We start from the raw sequence: 19,743 nt of genomic DNA on the forward strand, positions 1-19,743 counted from the left end.
TCATCATTATAGACCTTAGTTTTAGGCAATATATTCAGATTAATAATCAAATCCCATGCTAGTAGGTAATTTCAGGCTGCTCTTAATTATTCATTTTTAGCAAGGAAAAACAGAATGACATTTTGGCACTAATGAATTGATACATAATTCATATGACATTAGTTTTTCATGATTTCTAAGTGGTGTCACCATTACGAAGTAATCTTTGCCTTATTTAATGTTTTAACAAGTTTGAGTGAGATAAATATCCCCTCTCAATCATCAATTGTGCATTTAAATTACATTTAGATGAGTATCATTAATTACCTAGATTTGATTGCAAGTAGGGAGAGCCATGCCATGGTATGGGATGCATGCAGCCCTAATGAGCAATCATTTTAGGGCCAAACCTAAAGTAGGTTATATGACTCCAAGAAAATGAAAAAAAGTTTGGGAATTTTAAAACAAACATGACTAACAATTTAAGTGTATCCTTTTTTTTCAGTTAATATATGTAACATAAGTATATTTATTTTAACAAAAATTATTCAGATCCATTATTTATTTGACCAATATGCAGAGCACAGGTACAATCCAGTGAAGAAAGGGATAAAATAGACTGAGGTAAACATGTAAAATGTGGGAGTGGCAAGTGGGTCAGGGGTGCAAAGAGGTAAATATGTACAATGTGGGAGTGGCAAGTGGGTCAGGGGTGCAAAAAGGTAAACATGTACAAGGTGAGAGTGGCAAGTGGGTCAGGGCGAACATAGGTAAACATATACAATGTGGGAGTGGCAAGTGGGTCAGGGGCGCAAAGAGGTAAACATGTACAATGTGGGAGTGGCAAGTGGGTCAGGGGCGCAAAGAGGTAAACATGTACAATGTGGGAGTGGCAAGTGGGTCAGGGGCGCAAAGAGGTAAACATGTACAATGTGGGAGTGGCAAGTGGGTCAGGGGCGCAAAGAGGTAAACATGTACAATGTGGGAGTGGCAAGTGGGTCAGGGGCGCAAAGAGGTAAACATGTACAATGTGGGAGTGGCAAGTGGGTCAGGGGCGCAAAGTGAGACCTTACACCTTCTTAGGAGTCTGGAAAGCTGTCATGCTTGCATTATTTTTCATACTGTACTCATCACCAGCTCTGTGGTGTGCAGGACAGTTAAGAATAATATCCCATTTAGTCTCACTATATAGTTGCACAATGTTAATTGCCATTCTCCAGATGTAATTTTTTTCTCATACACCGAATATCCTGCATTCTTAAAAGTTTTGTTTAATTTTGACAAATCATTTAAATGATCTATTAAGAACCCCACTTCCTGCGATGAGAAATTTTTGAGTCAGTCTTGCCATATGGAGGTGATCTGTCAAAGAACCGCTTTATAGCAATGAGAAATATGATTCACTTAACATGAACTTTCATTGATATTCTAGTCAGTCTCTACATATGGTGGTGATCTGTCAAGAACTGATTGTCTGCAATGAGAAATATGGCCCCATTCTCTTTTACTTCTTAAAGGACAAGTCCACCACAATAAAAAGTTGATTCAAATAAAAACATGTCATAAATTTCTTATTTTACATCAAATTGTGATGAAATTTTCAGTGTTATGCAAGTTAGATTTTTCTCTATTTATTGAAATCTACATTCTTCTGGGGTGGACTTGACCTTCAAACTAGTTAAGTGGATACCAGTTTCGTATCTATTGGGAATGCCTGAAGCTGTCGTGGAAGTGGTCTTAAGTGGTCATCCAAACCAGATTCGAAAACCACCTCGTGATGAGGGTTTTTCAGCTGGTTTTAGTGTGGTGAGGACACCACTGTTGTTCGGGAAGCTATCCTCATAGGGAAGTATGAGAGTGTGTGCATGTCTGTACACACTGTCTGTAGAATGCCTACACTGCATGCTGCAGTTTTAAATTTTGCTCAGAACAGGTGACTCTCCTGAGAGTATTTCCACAAACTTGGGGCCATTTCATAAAGCTGTTCGCAAGTTAAGAGCGACTTTAAGAACGACTGGTGAACCTTTCTTACGGGCTTAACCATCACCAATGATAATACCATTTACCACCAGAAAGGATCACCAGTCGTTCTTAAAGTTGCTCTTAACTTACGAACAGCTTTATGAAACACCCACCTGGTTTCCTTAACTGGTTTAACAAAACCACTTCAAGAAAGTAGATGAGATTGTGGTTTTCACTCACAAAAATCTTTCATTGATTTCCTTGTCTGTCTGTGCATGTGAAGGTGGCAATAGATGTTTCCTGCTCTTTGTTATTTATATTAATTTTGTTTTACTTTAATAAAAAATGATTGAAAATGAAATAAGTGGTATCAGTATCAAACTAAAAAGGCTTGACCTATGCATTAAAGCTGTTTTCATTAGACCATTGACAGCCAGGATTGTATCAACTGCATTCTAGTCTGTATTCACCAGCCCATATACAATCTGTGATGTAGACTAATTAATGTCAACTGATGGCTTCACCCTGTGTGCACAAGCCTAACTATAGTCATAGTTTAACATAGATTAATGGAAACTATGTCACTGTATCGTTTTCGAGTGTTATGATAAACAGTGCATCCTTACTTTCATCGTGCATTTGAATTAAACTTCTGTTTTGCAAAACAATTTTTGGCTTTATACTGGCAAACGGTAAGGAAGAATCCTTGATGTTCTGATAAATTACCCTGATATAAGCAGTTAAAGATAACCCTGAAAGAGATAAAGATCTTTTGATCTCTGTTCATCCTTGCATGGGAGCTTTTACCTGATCTACTCATTGAAGATTGCTTGTCAAGTGGTCAAATTGATGATTTTTATTCCCACATATGGATTTCCATTCTTGCAGTGAATTGGGTGACTACCCTCCTCCTGACTTTGTGGATGCAGTGAGAAATGGACCAGATTCTGGTAATTTCAATCCATGAAAGATTGGGTACCAGAATAATCTCATTTCAGTGCTGCTTTCATTGTAATTACAATTTTTATTGCAGAGTCGCATCATCCTGTTCTCCATTCAATCTGGAGTATTTTAGGGTAAATTCATGAAAAGGGTATGAGAATGAAACAATGCTAAATTGTCTTTCACCAATTACATAATCATTACATAAGTACAGTTTTTTTTAAACAATTTCTTTGTGGTGCAATCTGTTGGGCTAGTGGAGTTGCTCTTCTAGTAATTGAAGCTATTCTTTCCTGTTATCTTTACTTAACCCTCTCCAATAACAGGTCAATGGCCAATTATCGGGCAATTTTCAGCTCCTTGGAGATCGCACAGTTCGGTCTGTACCATATATCTTAACACTCTGACTGCTATATCAATGAATGTTCTTGTTTTTAAATTGTCAGATGTACTGTGCTTTGAGCTTACACCCAGACATCCATGGTCAATGTGAATTGAGCCATTCAGAGAATGCAAACCCCCGTTCAAATTTTCCCTTGAGGCATCCGTCCCGGGCCTCTAACTTTTGAATGATTCTATGACTGAAGATGCAAAATGAATCTGGGATTTCCCAGATAAGGGGGGGGGAGCACTCCCCTCATAAAAAAATCAAATGAAAAACACACACACACATACACTGAGCATCTTCTTGTCTCAAAATTTTGTAAGCCAAAAAAGGAGGAGGGAACTGGAGCATTGGGGAGGGGATTGTGGCCTATCCCCCTATCAACATCTAAAACCCCAAATCCCTGCTCTTATGTGCTATCTGGTCTACAACTCATTCAAGGGGAATACATCAAACATACAGGGCATACACATTTCTTACACAAGGAATAAGAATGTTTCTCAGATCAGGTCATAAATCTGTCCATAACAAGGGAAAGATCTGATTTGAATATCGCCTAAATATTGAATATTGAAATGACTATACTCCTAAATGACCTCATCACATTAACCATTCTGAACCTGTCTACATAGAAGACACAAAAAATGCAACTACAGTAGGAAGGAGGATTCTTTTGCTTTTTTTCTTATTAAAGGCATATATACAAAACCCTTTTCCCCAATCCCATTGAGCAGAATGGAGTTGACTTTCAAGGAAGGAAAAAAAATAGATGCTTGTTCTATTTTGAGTACAACTTTCATCAAGTTCTTATAGATTTCAGTTGGCCTGTACTAGAAAATCTGAAAAAACACATTCTTTTTAATTCATGCAGATGAGTGGTTTGTTTTGCTTTTTGTTGTTGACGAATTTGGTTTTCATTTTATATGCAAAAATGTAAGAAATGTCTTCAAATTCTTAGAGTTGACAATCTAAGTACCAGAAGTTGATATTCTAAAACGAGAAGAAACTTATGTAACTATCACTAGTAGATTTCATTTTGATTATATTGATCCCAAATCCATTGCCTTGGAAGTTTATTTTCATCTCCTTTGTGAGAGCAATGGGCCGTTGGATGTAGAGCAGAAAAAGGTTGAAGTGTGAAAGTGTTCCTTGATTTAATATCTTGACACGAGCTGACGGTTTATTGTAATCCATTAACCCGAATTAGCCTTCAAATTACAGAGGTCAATGGGCAATTACATGGAGAATTTGATCCTCTCATCTTAATTTGACCCACATTGAGAGTGTTGGTTTGATGTTCATCAGTGAGATGCCCTCACAGGAGTATGGCAAGCCACCATTGTCATAGTTCCTCATATCAGAGGCATTTACACTGTCCTTCCTCTCTAGATTACTAATCAATGTATCAGACTGTATTTGATGGAGTAGAAAAAAAAATTGACTTTTAAATTCATTGGATTGATATTTTCACTCTGATTTTAGATTGGGTGGTCATTGCAAGCTAAATGAATTGGATTCTGTGGAGAAAATGAGCACACCGTTTGGTCAAAACAGTGATGTGCGGACCACTGTTTATAGTATTCAGTAGTCATCAGGTTACATAGCCCAATCACTGGGAACTGCTTCCACAGAACCCTGGTTTTGTTCTTTTGCAGTCTCCCATTTCAAGTTGATTGTGATGCATGTGTTGTAAATATATTTTGTGAAGTCTTACCCTTACAAGTTATCTTCTCGGTGCTTTTTGTGTTATGTTGCTGTTTTTTGTTTGCTTGATGTATTTAATGGACCAGAATAGAAATCCTTGGTTGTTATATAGTTATGGACATTAATCATAATCATAATTATATGATCATTGCACAAGTTGGTCCAGAAATATCCTTCTTCAGGACTTATAAAAAAAAAAAAAAATACTTGGAAATATGGCAATATGTGTTGAGCATTGTGGCCAGTGGATTAGTCTTCGGACTTTGAAACAGAGGGTTGTGGGCTCGAATCCCAGCCATTGCTTAATTTGTTAAAATTTGAATCTTTATGATTGTATGACTTCTCTGCATTGCATGAATAATCACTCTAAATTTTAGAACCTCTTGAAAATTTCAAGGGCTTTCTCTGTTTATAGACAGCACAAACAAAATTAGGCTTGTATGGTATCTACCTCTGGCATTAAGTTCTTTATGTTTTTTTAAACATATATTTCAAGATTTTCAATACAGGAATATGTTTATTTTGAGAGGTTTCCCTTCCTGTGTGTCTTAATGTTTTACTAGTTGAGTGTTACATCATGTTTCTTTTCTATGATACACTCTACAATTACATCCTTCTTATGCAAGTGTCATGGTGGACCGGTTGAGTGGTAGTGACTCATGTGTTGTTATCGGAGGTGCATGTCTTCAGATCCTTTTATGGCACCAGTGTCCTTTGGCAGGCTGTCATTCTACACTTCACCAATTTTTTTTGTGTCAAATGGATGTCAGGTAGGATATGAATGCTCCCTAGGGACTGGAGAAAGTACATATATTGAATTGAAGGTATAAAAGGTCAAGTCCACCTCAGAAAAATTTTGATTTGAATCAATAGAAAAAAATCAGACAAGCACAATGCTGAAAATTTCATCAAAATCGGATGTAAAATAAGAAAGTTATGACATTTCAAAGTTTTGCTTATTTTCAACAAAATAGTTATACAAAAGAGCCAGTTACATCCAAATGAGAGAGTTGATGATGTCACTCACTCACTATTTCTTTTGTTTTTTATTGTTTGAATTATACAATATGTCAATTTTTACGAATTTGACGATTAGGACCTCCTTGTCTGAAGCACAAAATGTTAAAATAATGTAATTCCACGTGTTCAGGGAGGAATGAAACTTCATTTCACATGACAATGACGAGAAAATAAAAATATTTCATATAATAAAATACAAAAGAAATAGTGAGTGATGTCATAAACTCTCTCATTTGGATGCAACTGGCTTGTTCATATAACTATTTTGTTGAAAATAAGCGAAACCTTAAAATGCTATAACTTTCTTATTCTAAATCCGATTTTGATGAAATTTTCAGTGTTATCCTTGTTGAAATTTTCAGTGTTATCCTTGTTGAAATTTTTCTCTTTTTATTCAAATCAAGTTTTTGTTGGGGAGGACTTGTCCTTTAATTATTTCTTCACAGCCAGTGGCTGAATTGAGAAAGATTTAGAAAGTAAAAACATAATATATAAACATAAACAGTGAAATATTTGATGTAAATCATAACTGCAACAACAGTGAAAGTAAAGAAACATTTTTGAAAGAAATGTCCAATAACCAATTAATATTCTAATATTTGTGTTCAGACAAACACATCTGATGACTGGATATACATGTCGTCAACACTCATATTGCTCTCATTTGTTGTTTGGAGAACATCTACAAACAGTACTACAAAAAGAAATAAATGGGATATTTTTTTCTTTTTGTAAACACTCTAATTTCACCTTTTTTCTCTGTTATATTTGTATTCCATATGTCTCTACTCATGCTCCTTTCAAGTTTTTTTATTTACTCCTTTTGATGTGGTCAAACTTCCAGTATTTGATAAGTGTCCTATGTCATATTAATGATCATAAAATCAAGAAGAAATGGATATTGGATAGGCATATTCTATCTACCCCAGATATGAAATGAGCGTGTATATAACTAAAGGAATATTTTCTTTCATTTCATATATATTTTCCATTTGTGGAAGCGTCGTGGTGTAGCGGTTCTGACTCTCGCCTTGTAATCAGAGGGTCGTGTGTTCGAATCCCACCATGGCCTAGCGTCCTTTGGCAAGGCGTTAATCCACACTTTGCCACTCTCCACCCAGGTGTTAAATGGGTACCCGGTAGGATGTGAAAGCCTAAATGTAGTATGCCTAGCAATTGAGTCTTGGAACTCTTGTTGGAATGCTCCCCAGGGAGTGGAGAAGGTGCATACATTGTATGTGGGCATGCAAGGATCCGATGACCGGGGTAATAATATGTCTGTAAAGCGAGACGTCGTTCCGACGTATTAAGAGCTATATAAATGCGGAATATTATTATTATTTGACAGATAATTATAATAATATAGTCTATATAGTAGCACGACAACTTCGGGCCATTTGAGGTTATGTATTTTCTTGCTGCACCTTACCCGGCTATAGCTGAACTGGTATATCAGTGCTATTGCACAGAGGAATGCATACAATTGGTTGCCTATTTACCTTGCCAAGGTTAGTGTGGCACAACATGATTTTCTTGATGAGAGAAATCAAGATCTTGTTTGAAAGAGTGTAGACCTCAGACATCCATGGAATCACTAGAGTCTGAATCACTACCCCAAGAGATTTGGAGGGGGAGAGAAAGGGAAAGAATGAAAAAGAATGGAAGATTCTGTCTTTTCTACTTTGTATTGAGAAGTTGTTTAACCACTGGTATGGGGAGAGAAAGTATGAGGGAGAGAGTTATTTGTGAGAGAGAGATAGAGTGTGTGTTTGTTCGTGTGTGTGAGTGAGTGAAAAATATATATATAGAGAGAGAGTGTGTGTGAGAGAGAGATAGAGTGGGTGTGTGTGTGTGAGAGAGAGAGAGAGTGTGTGTGAGAAAGATAGAGTGGGTATGTGTGTGAGAGAGAGAGATAGAGTGGATGTGAGTGAGAAAGAGAGAGACATACAGAGACAGACAGATGGAAAGAGAGTTAGAAAGTTGTCCCCTTTTTCTGTTTCAATTGTGAGTTAGCTCTTTGCCAATATCAAGCATGTACTTGTAACCATTATGGTTTTTCAGATTAGGGCATCCAGTCCTATACAGGACACAATTAAAATAATCTTTCATCACATGCCACCGTATGGAATATGTACATATTATTTTTTTTGCCCACCCCATATTGAAATCCATAATCCCATTGGTCCACTACTGACATGTATAGATAACCCCTTTCATCGTCGATGGGTCAATACTACTACACATCACCTTTGTCTTTAATGTGGTCTGACCTAAAGAGACAAATGGTCACTTAAGATTCAAACAATAAGTGACCAGCAACTGTCCCTTTGCTTACCAGAGGTCAGTGAATTAATCTGATAATGGATACTGGGCTCTGTAATCAGATTTAAATCAGTGCAGAGTGCTTGCTGGACTCTCTGGTCAATGAGATTTCCTTTGAAAGATAATTGTATGTATTGTTGATAGATCAGTTTATGAATACCATTTTTAAAATGATATTGACATACCATTTGAGTTTTTAAAATCTAGTTAATCAGAGCTAAAGACTAAAATTTTAAATGGGGGGGGGATATGAAATGCAATATTTACAAATACATATTTAATTGAATTAATTTTAATTTGTCTAGCTAAATTCAACTAAAATATTGATGCCTTTTTATATAATTGAATATACATTTGATTGTGATTTTGAAGAATTGTAATTATTGATTTTAAGTGGTGCATCATGAAAATTATGTTATTAAAATATTATTATCATTATTATTATTACTACTACTACTATCGTTATGCTTAATATCTTTTTAGCATTTTATTTATTTTTTAGGTGGGAATAATTTTTCATTTTCAATTGATAATCCATCTCTTTATTTTGGTATGATTTTCTTCTGTTTTGAGGGTTGATACGATTGAGAAAATAAGTGTTAAAGAAAGTAATCGTGTATTATGATTTATTATAATTTGGTAAATTTTTTTTTGAAAAAAAAATTAATGTGTGGGTAGTGTGTTTACTCTGATTTGATACTGGAGTCTTGAAATGGTCTGTATATTAACTAGTGTTTTTTTTTTTTGGGGGGGGGGTTCATTCTCATTCTATAAAATTTTACTTCTTATCTAACTCTGAAAAAAGGGAATTGTTAAATTAACATTTGAAAGGTTGGAGGACTGCCATCCTTTTCTAAATATTGCATTTATCACTTTAATTGGTTCAAACCAACACTTCTATTGGATTTAGCTTCATGCAAGGTTGGAAAAAACATTTGGAAAATGTCACTCCAAACTTTTAAGCATTTCTTGTTTGAGAGGGCTCCTGTTCCAGGAGATCTGAAAATCCTAAGCCTTTACACATTATTTCCACTCTCTTGTGCAAGAATAATAAGTAAATCTGATAAAATAATTATGGAATAAATTATTGTGATATTCCCATCAAAGTGATGTAATGAGCTCACGACAAGGCCCAAGTGAATTAAATTTTGTCTTGAGGTCAAGGAAACTGATCTAATCTTACTAATCTCATTGATACATTTTTTTTTCAATTTTGAAGAATGGGAGATCATTTCACTTTAAAGAATAATAAGAATGCATTTTTTATGTAAATGTTGCCTTTTTATGAATAAATTTTCATTTTCCCCAATGTGTTTAGGCTAAAATAGAAATGTAGTTGCTTTTAACCATGGAAACCAAACCAAAACACAAATTACTCAATTTCTCTCTGAAAGAGTAAAGGGGGAGGAACTTAAAGTTTTATACAAAATATGTCAGATTGAAATAATTTGACTGATCTTGGCAAACTTTAACAAGTTCATTTAGAATTCGCTTAAAGATTGCTCCAGGCTGAATATATTGGCTGAGCCAAAAGTGGGGAGCTGACCATGCAAAAAATAGCAATCATATGGTCACTTTTACGTTTTTGTCTCGCCTGCGTAGTGGAGCAAGACATAGGCATCACTATTTCCGGCGTCGGCAGCATCGGCGTCGTCGTCAACAATTGTTGTACACCCGATAACTTTCTATAGCTTTGAGATGAGATCACAAAATTCATATCTGAGGTCCATCTCCTGAAGGCACAGGTCAAGTTCGAATGAGTCGAATTTGAATGTAAAGGTCAAAGGTCAATAACTTTTCATGACTGGCACTGTGCTATGTTGTATACATAATAACTTTCTATATCTTCGAGGTGGGATCACCAAATTTATACCTGAGGTCCATCTCCTGAAGGCACAGGTCAAGTTTGAATATGAGTCGAATTTGAATAAGGTCAAAGGTCAATGAACTTTCCATGACTGGCACTGTGTTATGTTGTACACACAATCACTTTCTATAGCTTGGAGGTGAGATTGCCAAATTCATAACAGAGGTCCATCTCTTGAAGGTGCAGGTCAAGTTCAAATGTGAGCCGAATTTGAATAAGGTCAAAGGTCAATGAACTTTCCATGACTGGCACTGTGCTGTGCTGTACACACAATAACTTTCTATTTCTTCGAGGTAGGATTACCAAATTCACACAAGAGGTCCATCTTTTGAAGGTGCAAGTCAAGTTCGAATGTGAGTTGAATTTGATTAAGGTCAAAGGTCAATGAACTTTCCATGACTGGCACTGTGCTGTTCTGTACACACAATAACTATTTATCCTTCGAGGTAGGATTGCCAAATTCATACAAGAGGTCTGTCTCTTGAAGGTGCAGGTCAAGTTTATAATTTTATACTTTTTACTTTTAACATTTTACTTCAGAACTCAGTACTCTCTATACCTGAACCAGATTTTGTATTTTAATTGTTTATTCTTTAAAAACTGTTGTTATTTATTTAATGAGCTATAGTTTTTGGCACCATTTATGATATTCACACAAATTTGCCAATGGTACAACAGAAAAGCTGTCAAAGTTTCTTAAATGTTACCCTTCAGATGCATGTGCATGTTCTGGTAATACTGTGCAAAACAAATTGAGAAAAATTATGCCCCTACCATCATCCAACATAATGCTAAAGATTGGCATTTCATTACACCTGAATAATTATTTCAATTTTACAATTTTACTCACATTATTATCAATTACTTTCTTTTTCACTAACATTCATTTCCTTACTTGCATGGAAATAATTGTAGCTTCATAGTATTAACAGCATTCTTAGTGTTATCTGATGTTCTATGGCTAAAGTAGGCCTATACCATTAATGCATATGTAAACTGTGAGAACCACAATTCACCCCCTAAACTGCTGACAGCCTCAGAAGTCATATAGCATAGTTTTGACATGCAGTCTCTTCGTGACTGCAATATGCAGGCGTTTGCCTTGTTGTACATAGTTTGGGGAAAAAAGTGGGGGGCTGACTTAGATTTATGACCTAGATTTATAATTTCCATTTAATATGTATCAGAGTTATGTTTGACTTACCCTAATTATTAATTTCAAATGAATTTGTGTAAATGTGTTTCTTGGTACAGTAGTATATTGTGCATCTGGAGGTGTCTTATTACATAATATACAGCCTTGTAATTAGGCAAGCATGTAATTTGAAGCTTCACTCCTGGTCCGTAGTCTAGCATTTGATTTACGAGTTTTAATTAACTTAATATGTGTCCAGTAGATGTTGCCAAGAGTGTTACCCTTGCTTATACAAGACATGATTCATTGATGATGGTGTTTGGTTAGTGGTTTATGGTTGGTTCGCTCCGTATGACTGTGTTCTGGAATGCTTGAATATGATGGTTATGTAATATGATTCGTCTGTTCTGAAGGCACTTGTCAGAGATGACTTTGGCCTTTCATAGTGATACAATCATGACAACCAGTGCACCGTCTCCATCATCACCTGTCTTTTGGCTATGATCACCTCTGACATTGAGAGCACTCCTCCAAGAACATGAGCACCCACTTTCCCATCGCTGCCTTCACCTCCAAAATGGTTGCGACATAATGGCATCACCACAAATAACAGCATTACCTTGATTAACCTCCATAATGAACACACTGACATCTTAACACATCACCACCAAGAATATCACCGTTTCCAAGCATTGCCCCCATAGTAAGAACCGCTACCACTTGTACCACAGTGACTGTTGCAACACACCATCACTACCATCTAGCCACCAAGGCTAGCAATACAGTAATCATATTAATTAAGTCACCACCACCACCACTATCATCATTGCCACATCCTCACTAAGTACATCATGACCTATATCCCAACAAACCCCACAACACCACCACCATCCTAACACACTGCCACCACCACTGCTAATGCACCAACTCTGCTATCACCATTGCATAGACATACTACCATCATAAGTGCTTTAAAAATTATTGATTTTTTTTGTGTATAACCCACATTCCTGAGGGGTTCACATCTCCTTCAGATCGCATTGTATGCTTCATTGTTTCCTTGTTTTGAGCAGGAATTAACTACAGGTCATTTCAGAAATCTCTACAAACTTACATCTTTACTAATTAGTCATTTTCTTTTTATCTACTTCATATACATTTGTATTGTTATTATGTAGTTTCATATGTTTGCAAACACCATGATATATTTTTACTATGGTGACCGTACTAAATACTGGTTATTATTGTAATTTTGGACATGTTAAGGATAAATTCCAGTTCTGGTAGCAATCTCAAAATGACTTTTACAGAATCTAATATAATGACCACCCAAGTGTCTGTTTGTAAGAACAAAAAATATGTGCCAAAGGATTATGGAAGAAATTATGTAATTGCTGAGAAATAAGCAAAATAAGCGCGAATTCGGTCACTTCTGTCGGGTCTTTATTCCAGCAATAATTATACACTGTCCCATCTGTGTTGGCGATCTTCAGTGTGATCTTATTTCAGCTTAGATTTTATGATTTCACAGAGTTCAGTTTATGTAACTGTACCAGATCTAGATCCACGATGATATAGTCATACTTAACCTTGGTTTTACAGACTTTCTCAGGAAATTAGTGTTTTACTGCAACTACTATCATTTAGCTTTAAGACCTATACATTTTCAATTAATTTATTCAAGGCAAGCTTTATACTCCCACTCATGAATTTCTTCATCTTTTTTCCATGTTATAAACAAACCTTAAACTGGGGCAGTGACAAGGACAGCTAATTAAACAGCGGTTTCCGATGTTTGCCTTAGACAAATCACTTGTAATAGTGCTACAATAATAAAACAAGAACAAAAACCACAACAACATTGTTATCTTTCTCCTTCCTCTGAAAAAATAAAGATGAAAAATAGATAGTGAAAATAGGTGGCAACCCCCTCCATATACGAAAGAGATAGATATACACATCTACAAAACTAAACAAAAACTTAAAAGATAAAAATATAGAAGAAATAATAAAACAAATTAATAAAAAACTTGAAAATATAATCAAAATAATGAAAAAAAAATAATGAGATGAAAGTTTAAAAAAAGAAAAAGAAAAAAGATAAATAAATGAAGAATAAATAGAATTATAAATAAACACAAAAATAATAATGATAAAAAATAAATAGTTCGGTGAATAAGAAAAATAAACCCTGAGAAATCCCCCAGACCTATATAGATGAAAAAAACCCTACACATGTATCATTAAGTTGTAAGAAAGTGATTAGGAAATTATTTGTATTCATCTTTTATAAAACAACAAAAAATTTAATGATGGAAATTGATATTCTCCAGCAAAATAGGGATAAGGAGGGGGAAAAGTCTGCTCTCTTGGTTCTACTGCTGCTCCTTCCTATGTAATTCCAAAGTCCAGAAAACAGGCCGGTTTCAACTCTTTTCAATCTCTTGTCACCCCCCCCCCCTGTCTTTGGTTTTGGAACAAACTCCCTCCATCTCTTCGAAGTCTCTCTTCTCTTAACCTCTTCAAAAAACATCTCAAAACACACTTATATAACCATAAACCTTAACTTGTCTTTTGCAATCAACAGCGCTTTGTATCCTCTGGAAAAAGCGCTATATAAATCAAATTATTATTATTATTGAAAAATCTTTAGAAAACCAAGAAAAGAAATATTGCATAACATATATTTAAGACACATGTAAAGTTATTCCATTTTTTTAGGTAATTACAATTTTATTAGAAAAGCAGGAAAGGTACAGATGTGCATAAACAATACCATGATTAATATATACTAATTTAAATTTTATTAACAGTTTTATATACAAAAAAATCTATTTACATCAATAATTTTTTTCATTTAATTATACTCTATTTTCTGCATTTACACTCAGACATTTCCTCTTATAATTTTAAGAAAATGATGTAGTACCTTCTTTCTTGAAATGATATTAACAATATCATTTCTTTTTGGTAGGTAATATGTACATTATCTCAAAACATTAAAAAAATTATCTGCTCTTAAATGCAATTAATTATCTCGATATTCATGGCAAGATTTGCAGATAGGCCTGTGGGGGGATATGTCTGATTTCGATGCTTTGTGCAATATGCTCTGATACTGCACAGGCAAAACACATGCAGAGCAAACTATGTGTTATCAATAAAGAGCTGCTATGCTTTCCAGAGAATATGTACCATGTATCTACCAAGAAAAACAGATCTTGCAGTGATTTAAAGAAAATTTGATTCCAAATATATCATCAATTGTGAGTATATACATGTATTAGAAGAATGCAGATGCTATTACAATGTGTATGTGTGGAAGCACAATTTGCAAATCATCGGCATAAGGGAAAACCAAAGAACAGGAACACAAGTTATGAAATCAAACCTGTGCAGTTGTTTGTTACTTACCAGGAAACATTATTAAACATAATCTTAAAATGTTGGGCATTCATGCCGTATGTTTACCTGCTCTAAATGCAAATGAAACTTTCTAGTGCCTAGTCACGCTCTTCTTTGATTGACAGTAGGGACCAATCCTTTTGGAGTGAACTGACATGTTCCTGACATGTCCACTCAAAAAGGAGGTAAAATCCACTCTCAAAAGATGCAAATCTCACTCTCAAAAGATGCAAATCTCACTCCAAAAAGGAGTTGGATCCTCTCACTCTGAGAAGAGTGTGATTGGGAATCAGAATACCTCTTTTGCATTTTTAGAGGAAGGCTTTCCCTTTGCAAAGCAATTGGGGGTGGGGGGGGGGGGTAGTTTGGTGTTAGTGCTGGTGTTGGTGTCATAGTACATGTACACATTAGGTTGGCTCACCTAGCTCCAAAACCTAATCTGAGTTAACAAAAAATTATCCAAATCGTCAATAATGAGTGAGATTCAATCCAGGACCAACTTCATTTCAAACTTAGTGCTGATCAAGTATAACAGCTGAACACCATCACCAAGGGGTTAACACCAAACTTGATATCACTGAATATGACTATCATGATTCAAAATTCATTGGGTTAAGAATGGCACCGGTTGGTATAAACGAAGGACCACAATCCTCGGAGTTTCAAATACACCTTAGAGATAAAACATAAAGACAAAGAATGATAATGACAATACTGTACCTGTGTAAAATTAACACCATGGAATTAAATTACCTGTTGTGATCATCATTAGACTAGGGGTGTTTTTTGTGGTGCAGTTTTCAAAACAATATAATGTGGACTAAACATCCCTCTTAAATTGCTCAATGTGTATATCAATTTAACATGCCAGCTAACCTTCCAGGTTAGGGGTTCAATTCAGGGAATACTTGCCAATATATCGTTTTATTTTCTAAAACTTGTTAAGGGTAGGGATTCACACGCCAATACTTGTTAAGGGGTGCATTTTCACAATATGGAAAATAGGTGTTTAGGGTGCTCTTTGAGATCTCGTGGCTGCGCATGGTATCCACTCATGAATGGAAGTGCCCCCCCCCCCCCGGATTTTTATAAAAACATGATATAATGCTACAGGCATCTTCTCATCTCATCTTCTCACATCTTCATATGGGAGCCATTATTTTCAGACAATCTTTGTACAATTACAAACAAATATATTACATAAATTTTGTAACTAGGATTTTGAGTAGTCCATACCATTCAGCAAAAAATGAGATAAGATAAAAAAGGTAATACTCTCTTTTATCTATAGCATGGCAATAATAAAACTAAAAAAAAAAACATACATGTATTCCATCAATGATCATAGGCAAGAAGGTGACAGTGTTGCAAAGTTGATTAGTCTCAGGATTTTGAATCAGAGGGTCATGAGTTCAAATCCCAACCATAGCACAATTTGCTTCAGCAAAAAATTGATCCACATTTTGCTGCACTCAACTCGGGTGAGGTAGATAGGTACATGTATCTGGCAGAAATCAATTCCTACACAGTGTGAATTGGATATTAGATGTTGCTAGGCTCTTCAAAGAATTCTGTCCCTACCTCCAATGTGGAATATAGGGAGTATTTCATGGAATGTCTTTTTGAGTGATTTACACTGACTCAGATGCTATAATTCAGAAGCATATAACATGTTTGCAATAAAAAAATCTCTGACAATACTTTGAAACACTCCCTTGATCTCGTCGGAGGGAACACGTATGAGCCTGTAGATTCTATGCATGTTGGAATATACCATGTAGAAGAGTATACAGCTCAATGATATTTTGGTCTCAGGATTTGCTTATGGAAATTGGTCCATATTGCCATTGTTTCAAAAGAGATTCATTGCATCGGCATATTTCAAATGTCTTTCACAGGGTGTTGAGAATAAGCATGTGCATTAAGCTCTCCTTTGTTATCTACTCTCGACCCAGGTGCTAAATTGGTACCCGGTAGGATGCGAATTTGATTTCGTCAGCGCCATAATGTGGCTGCGACGAAAGCAAGGAATGCTCCCAGGGAGTGGAAATAGTGCACGTTTTGTGCTTGATTGAAATGAATCCAATGACCGGGGTAATGATATGCTGTAACGCGCTTTGGGCCATTCTGGGAAAAGCGCTTTATAAAAAATTGGCTATTATTTTTTAGTATTATTCTTATGATAATGATTGAAAGAAACTAAGTGCTCATTAGAAGATGGTGAGCATCAATGGCTAATGCAAATTTCATTCAAGTAATTTGATTAAGCAGTACAACACTATATGTGTTCAGGCAAGATTTGATGAAGGAGATCAATGAATATCTAGCTGCTTAATAGTTAGATTTGTTCTCTTTACAGTGCAGAAGTTTCTTAAATGCTTTCTGAAAGTCTCTGTTAAACTTGGTGTATATGATAGGGTTAAGCATGGAATTGAAATAACCGAGCCATAGGAAGATACTTCCCCATAACCGAGGGAGGTCACACGCATCTTTACAGAGGGGCACAATTAAAGCATTTAAGAAAAATGGTAGCCAGCATGCCAGAAAAGCTCCAGTGACTATACCAAGAGTCTTGGTGGCACGATGCTCTCTGGCAGTAGCCATAGCACGTCTTTTGCGTTCTCTCTCCTGTATTTGAACGGAGAGGCCACCAGGAGATGAAAGGAGACTGCGTTGGGATGAAGGGCTGTCGTTGCCGTTGATCTCGCCGAGGGATACTGAGGTAGTGGTTGTTTTGTGCTGACCTGGTACAGTTAGTAATGTTAATGTAGCTTTTTTCTCTTCCTTGCCCTTGTTCTGTTGGTTTTGAAGGTTTGGGGCTGATGTTGCTAACAAGCTTGGGGTCATTGATCCATGAAAGTTTACACCTTTATGACCATCAGATGCTGGGTCACATTTGATTATAGGAGTTTTTTTCAGCTCATCTGAACCTCTTTGAGAGTGTGCTGCATCTTGATAGTTTGTTGTTTCACGAAAATTCACTGTACTGGTAAAAGGTTGGCTTCTGCTGTTCATTGCCCTACCGCGGATTCTTTTGCGTGCCTCACAGTAAATCCTTGCGTAGACGATCATCATAATTGTCATGGGGATGAAAAAGGCACCGAAGGTGGAGAAAATTGTGAAGGGTATATTTTGGCTGATCTGGCATGTGTTTGTGTCAATGCTCTGATTGCCCTGCCAGCCAAAGAACGGTGAGGTAGAAATGATAGTTGATAGGATCCAGACAAAAGCAATGAGTATCAGCATGGTTCTCGCTGTCCGGTACTTTGGATACTTAACGGGTTGTGTGATGGCCCAGAAGCGATCAAGGGATATCATGCAGAGGTTTAGGATGCTGGCAGTGCAGAGGATAACATCCAAGGAGATCCATACATCACAGAGAACGGGACCAAATATCCACACCACCACAATCTCCTTTGTCAAGCTCAGAGGCATGACCAGGATAGCCACCATCAGATCAGCAACGGCCAAAGAAGCTATCAAGTAGTTCTGTGGTGTCTGTAGGGGTCTATGTTTGGAGATTGCTGTGAGCGTCAATGCGTTTCCAAAGATTGTCCCTAAGATGATGATCCCTAGTCCAATACTGAGTAACACTGTGGCTACTGTGATTTCTATTGCCTCCCTCTCAGTTACATTGTTCATGCCAACCCAATCGTTGCTGGTGTTTAGTAAGTCTACATAGTCTACAGTTTCAGTGTATGTCACTGTCTCTTCTGAAGCAAAATTTGCCATGTTGAAGACTGTATTGATCTTTTGACCTTTTAGATGTCGATCACACCACCTGCACATGTACTATGGCAGTGCTCTTAAAATTGTTCAATTCAGTCAAAGTTCTTCAGGCTGATCATGAATGTTAATTTCATTGTACATTTACGCGAGTTTTGAAGACAAGTTATCTTTTCATTTTCCCTATCTCCTCAGAATACTAGTTCATTTTGTGCATTTATATTTAATGTCCTTCGTAAAAGCCAGATGTGGTCTTCTGCATCATCAATGAATATTGTGGACAGAGTCTGCTAGCTGCTAATAGCTGTATCCATAACCAGTGCTACTAGTGTCTCATCCAAGATTTGGTTATGGTTGCTTTCTCAAGAAGAATTAAGGATTGTTTTCTAGCTTGATGTATGTGTATCTCGTATACCTGTGAGTTGTAAGAAAGAACAATGGTGAATACAGAGTCAAAAATAAAATCAATTTGGGGATATTGATTATTGTGTGAAAATAAAAGCTGAGAGTAAAGAGCTTCTTTGTGGAGCAGGCAGAAGCTAATTGTTTAATTTCATTGGTGACCAATGGACAAGTGAACAAGTGAAGACGCTGGCATTACCACTCTCAATGCTTTGATTGACATTTCGAAATATGACATTAGAAAATGGTCAAAGAAGTCAAAACCATTTATTTTATTCATGGTGCACTGAATCTGAATCAAACAAAAACATTGATAACTATTTGAAAAATCCATGATCAGTGAATTATCATCAAACTCCTAGCATGCAGGGAGTTCAGCTTTACTTTGAGAGTCACAGAGCGTTGTGGCCCAGTGGATTAGTCTTCAGACTTTAAAACAGAGGGTTGTGGGTTCAACTACCAGCCATGGCATGATTTCCTTCGGAAAATTTATCCTCTTTGTACTACATTTATCCGAAGTGAGGTAATGGGTTCCTTCGAATGCTTTTGCGCTGTAATGCCGCCAGGCCAAAGCCAAGGTATGAATTCCAAGTCCTTTGGAAGTGCATCTAGACATTATGTCATAATGTTATATGTGCGTTACAGGGATTGTTTAGTATTATTATTATTATTTTCATTATTGTTATTATTGTTATTATTATCATTATTAACAGTCAAAGAAATGGTTTTAACTCTAACCTTCAGGAATTAGTATTGTTACCTTTGGATTTTTTTTAGAAAATGAAATGCAGGAAAAAATGGTACAAGGAAATGAGTGAAATATTTTCAATGGAAATGACCCCCAGATAACGAAGAGTAAATATGGTGTCCAACTGCATGAATTCATATTAACAG

The 19,743-nt window shown here is 36.1% G+C and overlaps 1 protein-coding gene across 1 annotated transcript; it reads right to left on the reverse strand.

Moving 5' to 3' along the window:
• Nucleotides 1–16,843: 16,843 nt before the first annotated feature.
• Nucleotides 16,844–18,857, reverse strand: LOC121430907 (5-hydroxytryptamine receptor 1D-like). The gene has a single exon (XM_041628337.1). It carries the CDS (start codon nt 18,508–18,510, stop codon nt 17,053–17,055), a length of 1,458 nt encoding a protein of 485 aa, XP_041484271.1. The 5' UTR covers nt 18,511–18,857; the 3' UTR covers nt 16,844–17,052.
• Between the last annotated feature and the right edge of the window lie 886 nt (nt 18,858–19,743).

This window comes from Lytechinus variegatus, chromosome 17, assembly GCF_018143015.1.
Source record: "Lytechinus variegatus isolate NC3 chromosome 17, Lvar_3.0, whole genome shotgun sequence".
NCBI lineage: Eukaryota > Metazoa > Echinodermata > Echinoidea > Temnopleuroida > Toxopneustidae > Lytechinus > Lytechinus variegatus.